The 20,949-nt window shown below is 55.8% G+C and overlaps 1 protein-coding gene across 2 annotated transcripts in view; it reads left to right on the forward strand.

Annotated features, from left to right (window-relative positions):
- The first annotated feature begins 16,541 nt into the window (after positions 1-16,541).
- Positions 16,542-20,949, forward strand: part of TAF4 (TATA-box binding protein associated factor 4) — a 28,306-nt gene continuing 23,898 nt past the window's right edge. For both annotated transcript variants that reach the window (XM_064496947.1, XM_064496948.1), the window contains exons 1-3: positions 16,542-16,926; positions 17,775-17,894; positions 20,115-20,234. In XM_064496947.1, the coding sequence (XP_064353017.1) occupies positions 16,762-16,926; positions 17,775-17,894; positions 20,115-20,234 (405 nt within the window). In that variant the 5' untranslated portion in view covers positions 16,542-16,761. The remainder of the gene's footprint in view (positions 16,927-17,774; positions 17,895-20,114; positions 20,235-20,949) is intronic.

Raw genomic sequence — 20,949 nt, forward strand, 5'->3', positions numbered from 1 at the left:
ACGTGGGGGCCCTCCAGGGAGTGTGTCCTGGGTGGTGCTGGCCAGTCACGTTTGAACGCCCACTGAGGAGTCCCAGGTGCTGTGCGGACGCGCTGGGTCTCTGGCTCCCTGGGCGTGTCACTTCGCCGTGACTGGAGTCGATGGTGGGAGTTCGTGTTCTCCGGGGCGCTTGTCTGGCAAAGCCCGACTTGCTCCAGGGCAGGTTGGGGCACTTGGGGGCTGGGCAGTGTAAGTGCTGTGTTCCTAGAGGGGAAGAGAGGGCCCAGCATTTCAGCACCTTGGACAGGCGTCCCCTCCATAAGGTTCCCCGCCCCCACCTTATCCCCCACCTTAGAAGTCAGGGTCTTTAAAGAAGGCTGTGCCCCTGAAGCTCCCCTGCATGTAGTTTCAGCCTAAGAGTCCACCAAGGACAGTGTCCTGTCTTGCTTGGTTAGGGTCTTCACGTTACTTGCACATGACTTAACGGTTTCCCTTTTACGACTCGGGCTCTGATTTTGGGAGAGGAAAGCCAGGCAGACCCAGGTCTTCCCTGTGTCATCTCATAGCTTCCACCACTACTGGGCAGGAGCTGTGAGGAGTCATCAGCTTCAGAAAAAGCCCACGGTCTTGGCACCTGCTTGCTCATGGGGGAGGGTGCCCGTCCAGGGGAGACGGCATCTCAGGCTGGTCCCCCGAGGGGGCAGGATGCCAGACCCCAGGCTCCCAGAAGTGGAAGCGCTGCCCGCTTGCTGTGACGTCCTGCAAGCAAGTGGCGATCTTCATACCCATAGATTAGGAAAGAGTTCCTGGGACACAGCTGGCGTGAACCATGGAAGAAAGACCCACAAACTGGATTTGAGAAATAAAGGGCGCTCCGTTCACCCCAGGACATCCCAGACCCAAGCAAGCATTCTGCCTGCTCCTGGGCCCCGTGCTTTGGCTTGGCCTTTCTGAAATTTCATGTGCGTGGACTCGTGCACTGTGTGCTCTCTCGTGTCGGTTGGTCTCTACTCAGGGAATGGTTTGCATCCGTCCGCATTGCCGCGTGGATCAGCACGTGGTTTTTATGCTGAGCCGCAGTGCACCTTTGGACACACCGCACGTCAGGCCATTTACCGGGGGTGGACAGTGGAGTGGGTTTGTTCCCCATTTTGGCCATGATGATTGAAGCCTCTGTGAACATTAGTGCCAAGGCTTCGTGAGGACATCCTTTCCTCTTGGGTAAACATTAGGAGTGGAATTGCTGAGTCACATGGAAAGCGTGTTCAGTCTCGTCAGAAACCACCAAACCATTCCCCCGAGTGGCTGTGCGGACGCCTCTCGGCTCCTCGGTGCACAGGAGTTCCTGTTGCTTCACGTCAGCGCCGGCACTTGGCCTGGGACGCTGTTTTGTTATAACTGTGCTCATGGGTGTGCGGTGCTCTCTCTCTGTGTTTATTTTTTAAAGTCTCTTTTATTGAGGCACAGTTTTCATACAGTAAAATTTATCCTTTTCAGTGTATAGTTCTCTGATTAAACACCTAAAATGTAGCCATCACCACAATCAAGATACAGAACACTTCCAGAGCCACAGAAATTTTTCTTCTCGCCCCTTTTATTGGTGGTGAGCCCCTCCCGCACCCTTCCCACCCTCGGCAACCGGTGATCTGTCCTGTCTATGATTTTACCTTTTCTAGAATTTCATATGAATGAAATTATGCAATAGTAATCTTTAACGTCTGGCTTCTCTCACTCAGCAGAATACTTCTGAAATGTTCCCAGTCGTTGCATGTATCAGTGCATGCGTCTTAGTGGTAGAGCAGTGCCCCAGGCTATGGATGTATACCTCATTTTATTCATCTTGTTACCAGTTGATGGATATTTGGGTTGTTTCCAGCTTTTGATAGTTAAGGACGGTGCTGCTGTAAATTTTCCCTGTGAGTCTTTGTATGGACATACGTTTTCACTTCTCTTGGGCAGATACTTGGGTGTGGGGCTGCTGGCTGTGGTGAGGGAGTGTTTACCTGGTTAATCTGCCGAGCTGTTTCTGAGGTGGCTGTGCGGGTGTACGCTCCCACCAGCAGCGTGTGACGGTTGTTTCTAGTCCTTGCTGAAAGATAACATGGTCAGTATTTTAAACGTTCGCCATTCCATGGCCGTGTAGTGCTGTCCCGTTGCGGTTTTAGTTTGCATTTCCCCAGTGGCTGATGGGGAGCGTCTTTTCCTGTGCGTGTCTGTCGTTTGCATACCTTTCGTGAAGTGTCTGTTCACCTCTCGCGCTTGTGTTTTTTATTGGGTTTTTCTTTTTGTTACTGTTGGCTTGGTGAGAGTTTAAAAAATACAGATACAAGTCCTTTATCAGATAAAATTGTTTTATAAATATTTTCTCCTAATCTGTTTACCTTTTCATTTATCTAACAGTGTATTGCAAAGAGTAAGTTTTCAAGTTTAGTGAAGTACAGTTTATCAGTTTCTTTCTTTCAGCATTCACATTATGTGTTATCAAAGAAATTTTTGCCTAACCCAGTGCACAAGGATTTTCTCCCATGAATTCTCATAGGATATTTATGGTTTTAGCTCTTACTCAATCCAATTCAAGTTAATTTTGGGTGCTTATAAGGTAAGGGGTTGAGATTCATTTCTTTCTTCATAAAATATCCAGTTGTACTGGCCCCATTTGATGAAAAGATCCTCCTTTCTCTATTGAATTATCCTGACACTTTTATGAGAATCAGTTGACCTATGTGTGGACTTTATTTCTGGATTGTATTCTGTCCCATCCGTTTATCCTTATGCATAAGGATACAGCACTGCTTGATTAGTAAGTCTTGAGCTCGGGTATTGTGAATCGTGACTGCTCTTTTCCAAAAAATGTTTGGGACTACTTGGGTCTTTTGCATTTCCGTGTAAGTTTTAGGATTAACCTTGTCAGTTTCTACAAAAAAGTCTTCTTGTATCTTGCTTAGGGTCGTGTTGAGCATGTGAATCAGATTGACGGTTATTGACGCCTTAACAAAACCGGCTTCCGATCTGTGTACATGGTACACCTCTCCCTCGTTTTAGGTCTTTCGCCGCCCCTCCCAGCGTTGTTTTACAGTGTTTATGTCTTTACCATATTCTGTTAAACAAACGTACCTTTAAGTATTCATATTTTTACGCTGTGTAAATGGTACTTAAAAAAACTGCAGTTTCCAATTGTTTGTTGCTAATGTGTAGAAATACAGTCGCCTTTTAAGTATTGACCTCGTACCCTGTGGCCTCGCTCAACTCGTGTATTAGTTCTTGTAGCAATTTTGTAGATTGCTTAGGATTTTATACAAAGACAACTGTGTTATCTGCAATAAAGAGAGGTTTTCTCTTTCTTCTGACCTGTGCACCTTTTATTTTCCTTCTCGCTGTGTTGCACTTGCTGGAACCTCTGGTGTAATGCTGACTAGAGCAATGGGAGTGGACCTTTTTGCCTTGCTTCTGATTTTGGAGGACCGTGCTCAGACTTTTCCCCGTCCAATGTATGACGTTAGCTGTAGGATTTGCATAGATTTCCTTTATTGGGTTGAGAACGTCCCCTTTATTCCTAGTTCAGTGAGAATTTTTGTCATGACTGGATGTTCGGTTTGTCAGGTGCCCTTTGCTTCATGCATTGAGATGCTTGTGTGGATTTCCTTTTTTAGTCTGTGAATAAGGTGTTGTGTGGATTCAGTTTTGAATGTGAAATCGTGGTGCATTCCTAGGATAAGCCCCCCTCGGTCATGAGGTGGTATCATTTTCTATATCGTGGCATCCGACTTGCTAGCATTTCTGTGTGAGCTGGCGAGGGCTGGCGGCCGCCTGGCTCCGGCGCTCGGAGTGCTGGCCGCTGCTGTCAGTCTGCCGACCGGCGGGCTCTGGGCCTCCGCGTCCCTGGCGCGCTGGGCGTCGTCAGGCTGCTCAGTGCCCCAGACCTGCTGCGAGTGAGGTGCCGTCACAGTGTCGCCTTAGTTCTCATTTCCTTCTTCAGCCTCGCAGGAGGTGGCGTCATCTTGTGTGCTTGCTGCCGTTTATGGGTGTCCTTTTGTGGGATGTCTTGTGTTTGTCTTTTTGTCCAGTTTTCTTTTGAACTTTCTCATTAATTCCTGGGACGTCTGTCTGTGTCTTGGTTGCAGTTCCTTTACTATGTGGGCTGTATAGGTGACCAGCAAGTTTTTTCAGCTTACAGCTTATCACTTCCTTAATGGTGTCTTCTGATGAATAGGAGTGCTTGATTTTAATGTAGCTGAATCTGTCTTTTTCTTTATGGCAAATACCTTTTCCAATCATGTTCAAGAAGTTCTTTCCAACCCTAAGGTCATAGAGTAGTCTCCTCTATTTTCTTCTAAGATTTTAGTGTTTGCTTCCACTTTTGTGTCTTCAGTCCTCCTGGAATGAGACTCTCGTGTGTTGTGGTAGTTCTGTTTTTATTTTCCGTTTGGATGAAGAGTTGTCCTGGCCTTCCTTCTCTGGATGGCCTTCACCTCACTGATCTGCATGTCTTTTCTGTAATATTTGAAGTTTTATGCTATGCAGGGGTCTGTTTCTGGGTGGTTCTCTCCTGGTTTATGGCTTTGTCAGTACCGTCGTGTCCATCAGTAGGAGAGCTTCGTGCTGTCTCTGCTGGCCCAGGACCCCGCTGGATTCTTCCTGAGAATTGTCTGTGCTAGCCTTGGAATGTTGATCTTGCTGGTAAATTTTTGCATCAGCTCTTTGAGGCTCAGGAAAGTTCCTTCAGGTTATTTTGATCAGAATTGCACTGACCTGTGGGTCCGTTCGGGGAGGATCTGCCACTCTGGTTCGGTGTTTGTGCGTTCATGAATGTGGCCTATCGCTCCACTTGGATCTTCTATAGTATCTTTCAGTCAAGTTTTGTGTATTTTTCCCTGTAGGTGTTGTGCATACTTTGTTAGATTTATCCCAGGATACTCTCAGTTTATTCCTCTTACTGTAAATAGTAGTTTTTTTAACATCACAGTTTCTAATTCTTTGTTGACGAAGTGCTGAATTGTAGTAGAATGTTGGATATTAAGCTTATGTCTAACAGTGTCATCAAACCCTTTCACTAAACGGCGTGTGCAGATTTTGGGGTGTTCTCTGCAGCTGAGGACAGGTGAGTGTCACTCAGCTCCGCACGTTCCCGCTTCTCTGCGTGTCCTCTGGCCTTTGGGGCTTGCTGGGGCCTCTGTCGCGGTGCCGCACGGGAGGGGTGCCGTCCGGCACCCTTGCTCTGTGCCTGTCGCTCGGCTGACTCCCTTGGAGGGAGAGTCTGGGGACTCACTTCATCAGGTTAGGGAGGCTCCTTGTTTTCTGAAGTTGTTTGCTTTTCTCGGCGGGAAATAACATGTATTTTAGGCATGAGTGGATTTCGAGTTTATCAAGTGCTGTTTCTGCAGCTGTGGGATTGCCTTCCGTTGTGTTTCATTAGCCCCTTCTCCTCACCTTCCCTCTCCTTCCCGGGCCTCTGGCTTCCCGGCTGTGCCCCCAGGCTTCCTGGAGACTGATGCCATCACTGGGATGCCCGGTCCCCACTGCCTCCTGCTCGGCCCGGGGGCCCTCCCGTGGCCTCGTGCTCTCGGGCCTGGATCTCAGCCCCCTGGGTCCCCTTGTTCCTCCCTCAGCGTGTCCCTTGGTTGGCTTTGCCTCCCTAGCTGGGACGTGGGGTGTCCTCATCCCCAGTCCTGCCAGCTTGTCCCCACCCTACCTTCCCGGTCGTTTCCACGTGGCTTCCTTCAGGAGACCATTCAGGCCCCTGGGTTAGTCCAGGCACATCCCCGGGCTGCACACCCTTCACTGGCTGATTGTGGGTGTGCAGCCAGTAGCTTGGTGACCGCACTGACTGGCTGGAGTGCTGACTGGATGTGTGGTCTGTTGGCTGGTGCCCGCCTTCCCCACCCCGCGGGAAGCCCCAGGCCGGTGTCGCTGGTTTCTGTCGGTGCCCGGCCCCGTCTGGAACCTAGCGGTCCTTGGTCAGTACTGGCCGGCTAGCTGAGGGAGTGAGTGGGTGGAGGTCGGGGTCCCTTGTTTTGCTCCTTCCTCTCGGGGGTGTTCTGATAAGTGGGGTTGCCGGGTAGTTGAATTTGGGGAGCTGGAGTTGTGTTGTAAATCACGCGAGGTGCGTGGCACCAGCCATCCAACCTCCATGCCCGTGAGCCTGGGCGCAGGGTGGCCCTGGTCCGAGGTGCCCACAACGGGCCTGGCCCCCCGGAGCTGCGCCCCGCGGCCTGGGCCGCTCTTCCTGCCTCTGACTCTTTGAGTTGAATCCCTCTTCTGTGGCCTCTTGGGCCAAATGCCAGCTTGATGAGCAGTTGAACACGTGAGGGTGGGGACGTTTGTCCCATTCTGGACAGACCTGTGGGTTTTAGGTTAGAGAAGCTGGTACTGACCCATCCATCCGGGTCGGAGCTTGCTGAGTAGAGTGCCGGTGTGCGTGACTCTGAGAGGAGGCCCTTTCCTCTGCTCACTGATCTTGGCAAAGGCCCAGCATGTTTCTCCACAGGGTCCTGTGCGCCCTCCACCTGGTGCAGGTGCGGGGCCACCTGTCCTGTTTCCAGAACCGCTCTTGACATGGCGCCGCTTTGCAGAGGGAGGCGGTTCTTGGGGCCCTGCCTCCAGGCTGCACCCTTGCGGTTTTGCTTGTTCTTCTCTGTTTATTTACACAGACCCTAGAAAGAACTTAAGTGAACGGTAAAAATAATAGCCGGTGAAGTTCAGAGAAAGTTGGGATGTGGGAGACACAGGAAGGACAGGGTGAAACGGGTGAGCGCAGGAGTCCCCGCCCTGGGCTCCGTGGGCCGCTGTGTGTGTTTGGGGGTGGGGCACGGGTTGACTTCTGCTAGTCAAAGCCGGGGAACCAAAGCATTGTTTGGGGTTCAGAATCCTCAGATGGGAGAGAATGCAATAAAATTGTGCCTGGATACAGGTTCTCTGTTAGTGCAGAATATGTAGCTTTGGACAAGACCGGAGTGGAATACGCTCAGGCTTTATACCGGGAGTTCAGGAAACTGAAGGGGGTTGACTGGGCCCAGCCAGTGTGCTCGCTGTTCTCACGGGAGGGCCGCCCTGGCGGCTGACTCGCAGACTCTGGGCCACGGGCTCCGGTGCTGGAGAGTGGGGTTTGGATGCCTAACACCTCATCCTCGGCCGCCTCGGCCAAGGGTCCAGGGCCCCAGAGGAGAAGCCTCTGAGGCCCTCTGATTTCAGGGATTTTACAAAGGTGAGAAAATGAGAAACCAGTGTTGGCTGATTAAAATGAGGATATAAGTGAAGCAGAAGTGGTATCGGGCCCGAGGCTCTCTCTTCTCAGCAGGCGTTCCACGGAAAGATGCACAGAGAAGCCTGCCAGGGGCACAGAAGTCATTCCCCGACTACTGCACATGTATAAGCGGGGACGAGGGCTTTCTGTGAAGTGTGCTCGGGCACTTGTGGGGACAGCAGGAGGTAAAGGGCGCTGACACCGTGTCGTGGTGAGGAGGTCGGAGGAGAGAGCTTGCTCTCCGTCCTGCTGTGTCGTCAGGGGAGCCATGTCTCTTTGGGGGAACAGCAATCTCCCTGTACCACCCAGAAAAGGAGTGAGGTGTCTGAAGGCATGGAGCACGGAGCCGTCACTTGCAGAGCAGGGCCCTTAGACTGTCCTCAGTGTTGATTGTGGAGTACAAGGCCCTGGCCACCCCAGGACATGGGAGGCAGGGATGGAGTGTCCAAGACTGGGGGTGGGACAGTACATGGACCACTGGCCACCTTGAGCCAGGCAGGTGGCACCCCTTGGTGGTGGCCGTGGGGAAGAGGGAGGGGGAGATGGCCCTGGAGGGTTGAGGGAACCTTGGGGCCTGGGGAGTGTGAACCCCCCCAAGCAGCCTGTCACCACAGCACTTCTTGGCGCTGTTTTTCTTTCTGTGGTTTCGCAAAGTGACTGTAGTGCTCGTTTACAGTTCTGTAAGCAGTGCACCCCTGTGTGTCCTCTCCTGAGACGTACACACTCTTAGGTGTATCTCTCTATTTTTAAACTTTTATTGAAGTGTAGTTGATGTACAATGTTGTGTTCGTTCCTGGTGTCCAGCACAAGCATAGTGACGCGGTTGTATGTACGTTCACATATTCTTTAGCATATTCCTTCTCATTACATGTTATTACAAGATACCAGATGTAGTTCCCTTAGGTGTGTCTTGCCCATAGGTTTTCACCTCCCAAGTGCAGAACTAAACGTGCACGCGTGACTTGTATGTGAACCAGTCACGCGTGCTGTCCTGCAGTTGTCTTTTCATGTCACTGGTACATCGAGGACTCGCATCCTCGCCAGCACACAGGTGGAGTGCTGTGGAGTGACATGAAGGCGCGTGTCCCACTACACAGGGACTGGAACTTGACCGCTGGGTCAAGGGACAGGCGTAGGTAACGGGGCTGGTGCTGCTGGAAGAGACCCGTGGTGTGTGCCTGCGCCGCCCCCGTCCGAGCTGGCGTGAAGGCCCAGCTGAGCGAGCCTGGAGGGCGGGCTAGCCATCTGAAGTGCCTCCCCCCTGCCTCCGCCGGCCTGTTGGTGAGGTTGAGGTCTCTGGTGTCGGCCCTTTGGGTTGCTTTCAGGAGTTGCTTGATAAGAGTTTCTGGCCAATTTTTAAAGTAGGTAAGACAGTTGTGGTTACTGGCAGTGTAGTCAAGTTTTTGGATACAATTTTTTTCCCCGCAGAAACTGCACGCTAAGCAGGTCCATTACAAAATTCCAACCTGTATGGAGAGGCTTGATGTCAGGGCAGATCTGCATCCCTCCCTGCTCCCCTGCCCCCCCACCCTGTCCTGTGGGGAGCAGATCTGTGGACGTGTGCCTGTGTGTGAGCACATGTGAGTTCTTCACCACAGTCCTGAGCAGCTCCAGCGGGCATCTTACTTAGAACCGTGACTCAGTGTCCTCAAGACTTAGAAAGTCACCGTATGGAGTGAGAAGTCAAAGTAACGTGCGGGGGCCTGGGACTCGGGCTGAGCTCTGTTTTGACCCCGAGTGGTGGCGGCGGGGGTGCTTTGCCAGGGTCAGGTGGGAAAGCCGACTTGAAGGCCAGAGGGCGGGAGGCATCAACCTGTCCTGGGGTTTTTGGATTTTTGTCTTGTCTCAATCAGACATTTCGGATACCTTTCCTAACCGCCAGCTTTGGAAGCCCTGCCAGCCCGGGAAAGTGCACGTGTGCATTTGCACCAGCAGCCCTGACAGCAGCCACCTGCTCGGTTTTCTTGGCCCTGGCTGGTCCCTGGCTGGTCCCTGGCTGGTCCCTGGCTGGGGGGTGTGGTCTGAAACAGGTTTCTCTTCTGTGGGCCTCAGGTAAAAAGAGTGATGCTGTTGATGGATTTTGGTGCTTCTCTGCTAAGACGGCCGTGCTCAGCCTGAGGCGGGAGGGGAGCGTGAGGTGTGGCCTTACTGCCGGAATTCTTGAATGATGGGCTGTCTTAAATTGTGTCTGTCTCCACGCCAGGCAAACTTAAGTTAGTATTAGACTTCTATGTAAAAGAACTGTGCTCTGTAGTTTTGGGGAGACTTCACCTCTGGGGTGGTCATTCCATTTACCGCACCTGCTCAGTTGAGTGGGCTGGAAACTCGGCCTGTTGATGCGCTCTCCTGGCTCTGGCGGCATGGGTAAGCGTGTCCCCCGCTCTCATTCCCCTCCTGGGGCCTGGCCTGCACCCCGCCCCGGCCCTCCCAGCTGCGTGTGCTGTCTGTAAGTGCCGGCCCCGATCCATGGCCAGCTCCATACATGCACTTTACCTTGACGTGACCCTGGGTCAGCCCCAGACACCGTGGGTCTTCGGTTTTCACCCTGTTCTAGACCCCTGGCAGCGTGAAGGTGGCAGGGCTCCCGCTACGTGGCTGGTCTCTGAGCTCCGGCGCAAGTTGCGTTCCTGGGAGCACCTGTGGGCCTGGCCCTCCCTGCTCATGTCACCTGCAGTGGCGTCTCCAGATAGCGGAGCACTTCCCGCCTCCAGTTTTCATTTTGAGCAATTTGAAACTTGGAAGACTAATACGGTTAACACCTCTGTGCTCGGCCTCTAGACTTACCTGTTCCTGCAGTTTTATCAAAGCAATTTAAACTGTAGCTGAAGGGGTTAGTGTTCACAGGTACGAGGCTGTGCCCTGCGCCTTTGGTGTGTGTTGTTGGAGTCATTAGGTAAAGAAAGTGCTTTATGGCCTTGATGCCTTAGCACGCAGCTCACCGTGGGGAAGGGTGTCTGTGGGTGGGTGTCTGCAGCTTTGGGTTATAATTTGTAAGAGAGCTCCATCTCCAGCATAAGCTGGTTTAAGGAAGACTAGAGACACACGCAGGTGCAGGAGGCCATGGGAGTGCAGGGTGTTGGGTCCAGCACTTCAGGGAGCCCAGCTGTGGAAGTGGGGCTCATGGCACCCCAGATGGTGGGGAGGGGTCCGCGATGAGTAGGGAGGTGACCAGGGGAGGAGGAGCGTTCCAGGTGGCGGCCCTGTGTGCGTGGCGGAGCCTGTGGCCAGCGTCCTCGAGGTGAGGCTGCAGAGCGGCGGGGGCTGTGGTGGGGGGGATCGCCCCACTCCCAGAGCCGAAGCTCTGTGGGGGCAGGGTCTCCACAGGCTCCTCCGCTGCGGCGGCAGGCTCGCCCCTGTTGCTCCTGTGCCAGCTGGTTCCGCCTCACCTGGGAGTGCTGCTCTGTCGTGTGGGTGGGTCGGAAGCTGTCCTCGCCTGCTGCTGCGCGTTTGGCGTCTTTCCAGTTTGGGGCTCTTGCAGGGGCTTATTCTTCCTCTTCTCTTGTTTGAGCACCTAGGGGTGGGAGGGTTGAACTCTGTAGGGAACTGCGGGGTACGTTGAGAACCCCGATTCCTCCCCTGCCTCCTCGGCCCCTGGGGTGGCCCGTCCTTCTACTCTCGGCCGTTTAGAGGGCGTGCAGCGGCATTGCGTTGTGGGGTTGATTTGCAGGCTCCTGATGAGCAGCGACGCTGAGCGTTCTTTCACTGCTGCTTTGCCTCTGTGTCTTCTCTGGTGGAGCGTCTGTTTAACTCTCTTGCCCCTGTCGGTCCCAGGCGGTTTGTTTTCTCGCGCGGAGTCTGGGTTCTGCGTGTTCGGACGCGACCAGCTCCATGCCCTGCAGAGGTGCTGCCGCCCAGGGCCTGTCTCTCCGCGCAGCAGTGTCTTCTGAAGAGCAGGCGTTTTGAGGTTCGGCGAGTCCAGTTCGTTAGCTTGTTCTTTCACGGGTGTTTTCCTGGTGGTGTGTCTGGAACGTCTTTGCATGACCCGCGTCGCCGAGCTCTTCCCTGTGTCTTCGTCCGGGAGTTTTAGAGGGTTGGGGCCTGCATTCAGGTCTGGGATTCCCTTCGAGGTGGTGTTGGTGCGTAGTGTGAAGTGTGGCTTCCGTATGGATGTTTGCTTGTTCCCTGTTTTTTGAAAAGACTTATTTTTTTGCTGAATTTCCTTTGTATTTTTGCCAAAACCCAGCTGTCCACGTGTGTGCAGGCTGTTCCTGGACTCCGTTGTGTCCCACTGATCTGCTGTTTAACTTGGTGTCAGCTCTCCGCCCTGACCCTTGTGGCTTTCTAGCACATCTCTGAGACAGGCAGCGTCAGTCTTCTGACTCCTGCTCTTTTCCATAGCACTTTGGAGCTTGCGGACCTTTGCATTTCTCTGTGAGTTTAGAGTAGGCGTGTCTGTTCCCACACGCATGGCTGCCGGGATTCGGGGGGACTGTGCTGCACCTGCAGATGAGTTTGAGGGGAGTTGACATCTCAGCTGTCTGAGTTTCCCGGCCCGTGAACAAGGCGTGGTGAATCTCTTCACTGACTTAGGTCTTCCTTAATTTCTCTCAGCCTGTTTTTGTAGTTGTCAGCATGCGAGTTGCAGTGTGTGACTTCGCAGCAGCTTTTGGGGTGGGTGGGAGCTGCAGGTGCTTTGCCTGTAGCGGGATGTTCAGAAATGCAGCCACATCGCTGCTCCTAGACTTCAGCACCGGCACTTCCTCTTGTGCTGTTCCTGCTTTGAGCCTTAAATTCGCTCCCTGAAACGATGAAACGGAAAACATCTGGCTTAGTGGGAAACCGGTTTTAGAAGCGACACGTGCTGCGCGTCTGCCGTTTCAGCGCAGATGCCCCTTGAAGAAGTAAGATGAGCCTTCGCGGAGAAGAGGGCGCCGGGTCGGGGCTGGGCTTCCTTCACCCCCGAGGTTGTGTCCCTGCTTGACCCTCGCCCCCCCGCCAGCGTCCTGCTTCGGGGGGAGAGAGAGTTTTCAGGAATGGTGGTCGGAATTGTGCGGTGTTATGGACGAGGTGGGGAGGAGTGTTCCCAAGGTGTGGTCAGGCAGGATGCTGACCAGATGCTCTTGAAGGAGGGAAACCCTGGGACCAGGGGCCGGGGCCCAGTCCCCTAGTGAACTGGGCGTGAACTGGGCCCTTGGAGGGTGGCAGCGTGCTCTGCCCTCCCTCAGAGCTGAGGTCTAGGGGGATGTGCAGTCAGGACACAGGTGCCCCGCCCACTCACATCTTAACCCCTCCCCCACCGCCAGCTTTTCAGCCATCAGGGCTTCTGCAGGATTAAGCACTTAACTTTGGGTGATTTAAAAGACAAACAGCCAAAAGAGTAAAAGGCACATTTAGGCTGAATTTAAATCTGCTTCCCAGGGTCCGAGTTGGCATCTTGCTGAGTCTCTTGCACTGGTATAGTTGGGGGACCCCATCCAGTGGGAACCTGCTGGAGGGGAGCTCAGGCAGGGCTAGGGGAGAGGGTATGGCAGGAGGGCCACCGTCCACCCTGGTCTGGGGCTGTGCGGGCCTCGGGGAGGCCACCCAGCTTTCCTCCACCTGTGGGACACGCTGAGCGGGGCGCAGCTCTCAGGAGTGCATTCTAGGCTGTGTCACAGCACGTGCGGCGTTTCTCTGCTGCCTTAGTGTCCACATCGGGGGTTGGGGGCCAGTTAATTGTGGGGGGTCTGCCCTTTGTCCCCCGTCTTTGCAGACCCTCAGTGCAGTCTGGCAGGTGACAGTGCTGGGAGCCTTGCCGGGTGATGGTGATGGTGAGGGTGGGGCCTGGTCTCTCTGACCTGGCTGCTGTTCGCTGCTTGTGCCATCACAGCCGCTGTTCCCTGGGCCAGGGGCCCCCAAGCCCAGGGGAAGGAGGCTTGTGGGACAGGGCGAGGTCGGGGCCTGGAGCCCCTGAAGGTTGTGCTGAGGAGTGTTTCCCCACGAGTGATGTCTTCCGGGTGGAGGTTCCCTGGCCAGCCAGAAAATGCCTGTTCACTCTGTAGTGTAGCTTTGGCTGACCTACATTTTGGCTGAAAATACAGTGAAAAATGTTGACACGAAAGGGATGGGAGCCACTCACGTTGGGGAAGAGCACACGAGTTGACCTTGAACTCAGGTGCGTGAGGGATGGTGGGATTCAGTCTTCAAGAGCCATTGGCTGTGCTCAGGCTCGGGGGACACGGCGCCCCACAGAGCCCGCGGGCTGGTCCCGCGGGGCCTGTTACCCTGAGCACACGGGGGCTCGGTCACCACCACGCAGGGTGCCTTCAAACTCCTGGTGCCGGTTTGTGCTGCGCATTGTAGTTTAAACACCAGTGCTTCCACAGTAACGAAAAATAGAAAGTAGCTTGTCCTCACCAATGAAGAATGTGAATGTATTTTGTATGAAATGCCACGTAGCCACTGAAGAGTGTGGTTTTGAAAAGAAGAAAATACCAAACTGAGTATCATCAAAATGACCTCAGTTTTCTTTATGGTCATCAAACCACAGCTGTCACACATCTGCACGTGGGCCCGGGAACGCAAGGGAATTGGCCAGCGGAGGCTCAGGAGGCTTCTGTGTTCCTTGCGCGTCTCCACGCTTCCTGACAAATACTGACTCTTTACTGAGAAAGACAGGAAAGTTATTTAAAGAGAAAACCTGAGTTGTTTTCTGGCTGCTTGAACTGCATGCGTCATGACTGTGGGTCATGCAGTTGGCTGGTTTTGGTTTTAGAGTGCCCCGAGTGGAAGAGGGGTCCTGGGGGTGAGGGGTACGGGCAGCGGCCTGGGCGGCAGGGTTGGCTGGGTCAGGAGGGGCGGCCTGGTCCCTGGCTCCTGCCTTGCCTGTTCACTGCCTTCAGGGAATCTGAAGAGCCTTTGGATTTTTTTGTTTTAATTTCTGGGGGGAGGTAACTGGGTTTATTTATTTATTAATGGAGGCACCAGGGATTGAACCCAGTACCCCGTGTGCGCCCCACTGCTGAGCTGCACCCTCCCCCCCGAGGGGCCTCTGAAATGGACGTTGCGTGTACTGTGACAGGGTGGACGTCTCCTTCCCTGATTTAAGGGCCAGAGGAGTGTCTGTGCAGCTCTTTTCTTGGCCACTGTTGAAGCCAAACTGCCAGGGACCGTGCAGTGGGCCCTCGGTGTCTGGGCACCCTCAGGGAAGCCACTTACCCGCTGGCTGCGGGGCCCTTCCTGGGCCACCCCTTGAGCCGCAGCTGCACACGCAGAGGGCTGGTGACGGGGGCCTCGAGGCACTGGGTGGCAGGTGCTGCGGTAAGCGCAGGAGACTGCTTTCTCGTGACCTTTTATCTAAAGCTCATTTCAGTTACATTTTGAGACAAAGCTGTGTTTTTTCGCCTTTGCGTGAATAGATATTACACAGTTACCTGTTTGCAATGAGTGGTTATAACCAGAGTTTACAAGATCCAGGACAGTGACAGTGCCATTAATGCGGGTGTGCGGTGCGGGCGTCTGTGTTCTGACCCCCCGGGGTGCCACGTGCACGGCTGACTGCTTTTTGTTGAATCAGTGACTGAGCTGTTGTAACTGGGTTGGGGGGGGCTGACAGGGAAGAGTGTCCCAGGATGGCCCCCGCCCCGCTGGCCCTGTGTAGTCCGCCTCCCTCCCCTGGGGAGCCACGCGGTGTTCCTGAGGCTGCGGCCACGCGGCCTTCATGCCTGGTGGCAGCCGTCCCGTTTCTCGCTTACCGTTTATGTATCTGCTCGAGACGTTTCTCGTGAGGGTCATGCCGTCGCTGCTGGGTGGGCGTCTGCTTCCGTCCCCAGCTTTCTTCTCACCAAGGGCACGGTGCTCTGCCCCAGTGTCTGTTTTTTCAGACTTTTGTGTCCAAAAGCCACTTACTTCATCGGCATGTTAACCACGTTGCTGTTTCATGGATATTATTACATAAATATTCCCTTTTTCCCATATACATTATTTTTTAAGCAAAAAAACCACCCGATGATCAAGGTGTTCACATCAGCTGCTACGTTAGCAGGTTTGAAATCGGGGTTGCCAGCCGTGGGGCCTGTGGGGCCTGCTCAGCTGCCCTTCTCCCCAGCCAGCTGCAGCGGTGGCTCCTGGGACGTCTGAGACGGGGACAGGGTGAGCTGCTGAGGGGACAGCTGGGTGCTCACCGAGCCCCCTCTTCCGGGGCCCCCGGCGTGGTTGTGGTCCTGGCTGCGTGGCTGTGCCGTCCCCCGGTGGGCCAGCCCTGAGTCCAGCTGCCCGTGGCTGCCCCGGGCCCTCCAGGCCACTCCGACAGCGCTTCAGCAGGCGCCCAGGTTGCAGAGGCTTCAGTGGAGGGAGTTACTGGCAGGAGACTTTTTTTTTTAATTTCAGCATAGTTTCTTTTAAAAGGGCTGTTTTGAGGGGAAGCTCTTTTAATGGGCATGAACGTGGTTCTTCTGGGTCAAGAGTTGTAGACCTGAACCCAGGGAGAGGCCTGTCATTCCCTGATGTCGTGATGGGTTTGGAGGAGCCGGGACCCAGCACCCTCTGACTTCTAAGTTGGCTCCAACTACCGTTTGCTTTGGGAGGGGGTGCCTGATGTCACCGCCGAGATGGCCGGCAGGAGGTCCTCAGGCTTGGGTGCCACTTTGAGCGCAGTTTCTGAGCAGGGGTGCAGGGGCTGCCATGCAGCGGCTCCCCGGGCGACCCTGGCCCGGCGCCTTGTCCTTCAGTGGCCGCTCGGTGCCGCCCTCTCCCGAGGCCTCGCTCCGGGAAGCGTGGTGTCTCGGTGCCTGTGGGCCCCCTGCGGCTCTGTCAGTGGCTCTGTCCTGGGAAGTTCAGTGTGAGTGTGCTGCTCTTCCAGGTGAGGTCTCGGGTAGAATTGGTTGCTGGTTTTTGAAGCTCGAGTTAGTGCCAAACCTGACCGCTCTGATTTGCGTTCCAGCACCTTAGCTGAAGCAGCATGAAGAGTGAGTGCTGCTCCGTGTCTGTGTCCCCGTGGTGGGCGTCCTGGGTTGCCCTGGGCACAGCTGGCCTTGCATCCAAGAGGGGTCTTGCTCGAAGAAGGAGATTTTGGGGCTTCACAGGACTCCAGGCAGGGAAGCCCAAGGGCGCGGCTGTGGGGGTGCTGTCCCCTGGGGCCCAGCTCAGCCCGTGGGGCGGGAGAGGAGGCCAGGCTGCCTCCAGAGATGGGCAGTAGGGGTCGGGGTGGGCTGGCTGTGGGGTCTAGGGCAGGGCTTGGGGTCTGAGGCTCCAGTCATGACCTCTCGCCTGACACCCGCTGCCTTGTGAACTTGGCTGTGCTGGGGCAGCCGTGGGCACTCTCACACCAGGCCCCTGGCCTGCTGTCCTGGCCTCCTCACCTGCAGGCCGTACAGGGTGGCCGAGGGGCTGCCAGTGTGGCTCCAGGAGCTTCGCTGCCTGGTTGCTGACGGACGGGTCTCAGCTGCCACTCCAAGTCCACGAGGATGCCCTACGTTGGCTCCATCCTGTGCACCATCGTTGTGGGCACGTCTGCTCTGCACGTTTACAACTTCCCCTCTCACTCCTCAAAGCTGTCTGGCTCCCTGAGAGAGTCCGGGCTTTCGGGGCACGTTTCCTGACGCCGTCTCCTTCCCCCACCAGGTATGGTCCTCGTGCGCAGCGAGAACGGGCAGCTGTTAATGATTCCTCAGCAGGCCTTGGCCCAGATGCAGGCCCAGGCCCACGCCCAGGCCCAGCCTCAGACCACCATGGCGCCCCGGCCGGCCACCCCCACAAGTGCCCCCCCCGTGCAGATCTCCACCGTGCAGGTGAGTGTGTGCGCGTCTGGGCGGCCCTACCGGAGGAGAGCCCTGTGTCCTGGCCCTGTCCCTCCTCTCCCGTGACTCAGCTTCCTGTGCCTCAGTTTCCTCTTCTGCAGAGTGGAGCTCCTCCCAGTGCTGCTCCCATAGGGCTGGTACGAGGGCTGAGTTAGGGCATTTCAGGGCCAAGGCCAGTGGAGCAGGGTGGACGCTGAGTCAGTGTTAGCTCTTACTATCCGGGAGGCAGGTGAGAACATCATGGGATGATGTGAACAGCACCCCCCCATGGACGTCTGGGCCTTTGGGGTTCGTGCCCTGACCCTGAGACTGTGGCGGGATGACGGGCTCTGATGCTCGAAGCCGAGTGCCTAGGACGTGCACCTCCTCCAGCGTCCGGCTTCTTAATTTCCACCTGGGCCGGTGCCAGGCCTTTACCCCTTCCTGTTCTCATTTCCTGATGCCTGCCTGTCTGATGCTACGGTCCTGCTGTTCCGAGTTGGCTGCAGGTAGTAACTAAAGTGGAGATGAGAATGGTCTTGAAGTCTTTTCTCCTGTGACTTGAGCCACGTTGCCTCTGGAGTTGATGCTTCTGTGCTGTAGGCAGAGGGCATGGGGGTGCTCGGAGATTCACAAGTAGCCTCTTTTGCTGAATACGGTGTGTGAAGATTCTGATCAGACCCTTTTACTTTAGTAAGAAACGTATGGAACCAGGGCGGCCTCCCTGAGGATCGTGAATGAACTTGTAGGCACCCGTGAGCGCACTGGTTGCGTGCTAGAGGGCTGATTGTTGGGGGCGCCAGGCGGCGGGGTGTTACTCACCTGTCTCTCGTTTTAGATGACGACTCCTTGTTTTTCAGGCACCTGGGACCCCCATCATTGCACGGCAGGTGACCCCTACGACCATAATCAAGCAAGTGTCTCAGGCCCAGACGACGGTGCAGCCCACCGCAGCGCTCCAGCGCTCGCCCGGAGTTCAGGTGAGGCCGTGGCTCCACGCGGCAGCCTTGGTCAGGGGTCAGGCCTTGCAGGCTCGGGCGCTGGGTGTCAGGGGTTGGAGCTTGGGGGGGGGGCGGCTCCTGAAGGAGGTGCTTCCCTGACCACCGACACATGCAGGCTGAGGCTCTTTTCTTTAAAGCCAAGCGGGATTGACACCAGCAGCGTTCTTTAAGAGTGCTTCCCCCTCAGCTAGAAGTCCAGCTAAAAGTGTCACCTCATTCAGAGTTGGCTGTGCGGCATCTCTGAGCAGGAGGGATGGGCACGGACTGTGCGTGTGTGGCACCTACGGCCTTGTCCGGGCTTCGCGGCCCAGACGCGTGCATCCTCCCTGTGTGTGCGTGTTCATGTGTGTAATTCTCACAACACCCCTTGCTGACGGGCCCTGGACACGTGGGGCGTGAGGGGTGTCTCGGAGCTTCCTCCCGCTGCCGCACCTTTACCGGCGGTGAAGTGCCATTCCGGAAATGTCTCCTGTCGACCGCATGGGGCTGGTGTGTTTTTTGGGTCTTTAAATAGCGTTTTAAGCTGTGGGAAGGCAGGGTTTTCAGGTGCTGGCCTCTCTCGGCGGGTTCTGATGCTCCTGATGGCAGCCTCCGGTCTGCGGAGCTGAGGCGGGTGGCTGGGCACTGGCTGGCCCCTCCGTCCCAGGATGCGGCCTCTGGGGGCGGCCAGGTGGGAGCCCGCTGTCCACGCCATTCCTGTTTTTACAGTGATCTCGAGTCTGCTGTTCCAGCAGGTGTCCCCCCACCGCCTCCCACAGAGCTGCGGGCCCCACGGTGCCCACTTCCCCTGGGAGGAGAGCGAGGCTGAAAGGTTGCAGGGGCCCCAGGCTATACCCACCCTCCCGGGTCCTGTCCCCATTTGCTGCGTCGGCAGCGGCCACGCTGCTTTTTTAAAACAGCTGCGAGAGCAGTTGGGTCCCAAGTAAGTGAGCTCAGCTGTCTGCCCCGCGTCAGGAGCTGTCCAGGCGACGGCCACGTCCCAGGACCAGGTCTTCTGGCTGAGCTCAGCTTGGTTGGCGAGTCTGACCTTCAGATCTAGTGAAAGGAGCCTTTTCCGAGGTCGGGAAGCTCAGGGTCAGTTTTTGTTTCCAGTTCAGTGGAAGATAAGTTTATCAAAACAGGTACAATCTCAGTCGTCTGGTGAGACGCGTGTTCATCCGACCAGCAGAAGCGAGTGTGCAGCCAGTCCTGACGTGAAGGGGGCGCCAGGGACGGAAGTGCCCGGGCGCGTTCTGGGTGTCCAGGCGCAGCTCCCGAGACAGCTGTGGTCGGTCCTCGTACTTTCCCTCCCTTGAAGTTTCTTCTTTGATGTTTTGTAATTACAAAAGCAACGCAGGCCTAAGTGACAAGTAGGAGAGAATCCCAGCCACCGAGAAGAAGCCGGCCCCCTCCTCCCCCCCGCCCCTCCGTGGGGCCGGCCCCGCGCCCGGCCCTGCTCGCTCGGCCAGCTGCTGGCCGTCGTGCTCAGGGTTGCGCTGCCCCTGCCGTCGGAAGCCCTGAGGCAGTTACACTGGAAAACGGAAGGAGGCTGAAGTTTTAAGTTGGAAGAGGCTGATGAAAAGACAAGACAGTAAATACCTGCGCTGTGCTTGTTCACGCGGAGCAGAGGCCTCAGGAGCACGACCGAGGCCGGCGTTTGAGCTGCCCGAGTTGCCCGACGTCCAGCTGTTCGTTTCCTTAAATGTATTTGTTTAGCAGCAAAGCAGCCCCCCCTCCCAACACTGCCTACCCTTCGGTCCTCCCGTCTGCTCTGAAACCCCCCCTTTCCAGGGTGTTCTTGATGTGACCGCTTTTGGAGAGCAAAGCAGGGTCGGTCTGGCCGCGGAGGGGCCGGGACCTCAGCTGACCCCACCCGGGCTGCCCGCATGTGTGCAGGGTCCTGGCTTTCCTGTCTGCAGCTTCCCCGTGCGAACCAGATGATGGTGTTTTGATTGCAGTTTCTCTGTTTTGTCCTTTTAATTTCTGAGATGGGAGATCTGGTGTGGTTACTTAGAGATTATTTGTATGGTTGCCGTGTGGCTTTCAGGGTCGACTTCTGATAGCCAGGTTCTTTCCAGACATTGGCTTCATTTCCGGCCGTTTTTGCTGCAGGAGCGAAGTGTGCCTTCCTCGGTGCAGAGGAAGGCCGCCTCAGGGCCGGGGGCTGGCGTGGGTCCTGCGGGGGAGCCTCTGTTGACCTCGTGTTTTGGCTTCTCGTAGCCTCAGCTTGTCCTGGGTGGTGCTGCCCAGACAACTTCACTCGGGACGGCGACAGCTGTTCAGACGGGGACACCTCAGCGAACGGTCCCAGGGGCCACCACCACCTCCACAGCTGCCACGGTGAGTGCCGCCTCCCACGCCTCTCAGCGCCTTCCCCGCCGCCCGGGCCCTGCGCCCGCGGTCACGCCTGCCCGCCTGCATGTGCCTCCCCCTCCTCGAAGGCCCCGGGGGCTGTTTGGGGCCGTGTGTCTTGTTTGTGCTGCCTCAGAGCACTGGCGACCCCGGGAGCCACGGCCCGGACACACGAATGTGTTGGGTTTCCACACGAGGTGGGGGCCCAGGGCAGTGGCCTCTGCAGGGCTGTGGGAAGGACCCCATCGCCCTGCACGAGGCTTTTGGGCCGTGGAGACGTCCACGTGACCAAAGCCCAGACCGGGTGCATTCACAGAAGTGACGTGGACTGCACAGAGGTTGTGGTCTGAAACGGCGGTGCCACCCATTTTATGTATCTCTGGCAGTTTTCCTGCACACGGACGAATCTCTGAATCAGTGGGATTGCACTTCATTTACGGCTTGCTCTTCTCATGTTTCTTGCTAAGTGTTTTCCGCTTTTAGCAGCCGTGTCGTAATTCATTTCCGTTTACTGTGCACTCACACGTCAGCTCTTCTGTGACACGCAGCGTCACGCGGACACCTACAGATCATCTTTTCCACATTTATCGGTGTTTTACTTAATTACGTCCCTGCCAGTCGGATTGCTGGCTGAGAGAGAAGTAAACCTGGGGACGGCCCTGCAGAGCACGCGTCCTGGCTTATACCCCCCTCGTCAGGCCGT

This window comes from Camelus dromedarius, chromosome 18 (genome assembly GCF_036321535.1).
Source record: "Camelus dromedarius isolate mCamDro1 chromosome 18, mCamDro1.pat, whole genome shotgun sequence".
NCBI lineage: Eukaryota > Metazoa > Chordata > Mammalia > Artiodactyla > Camelidae > Camelus > Camelus dromedarius.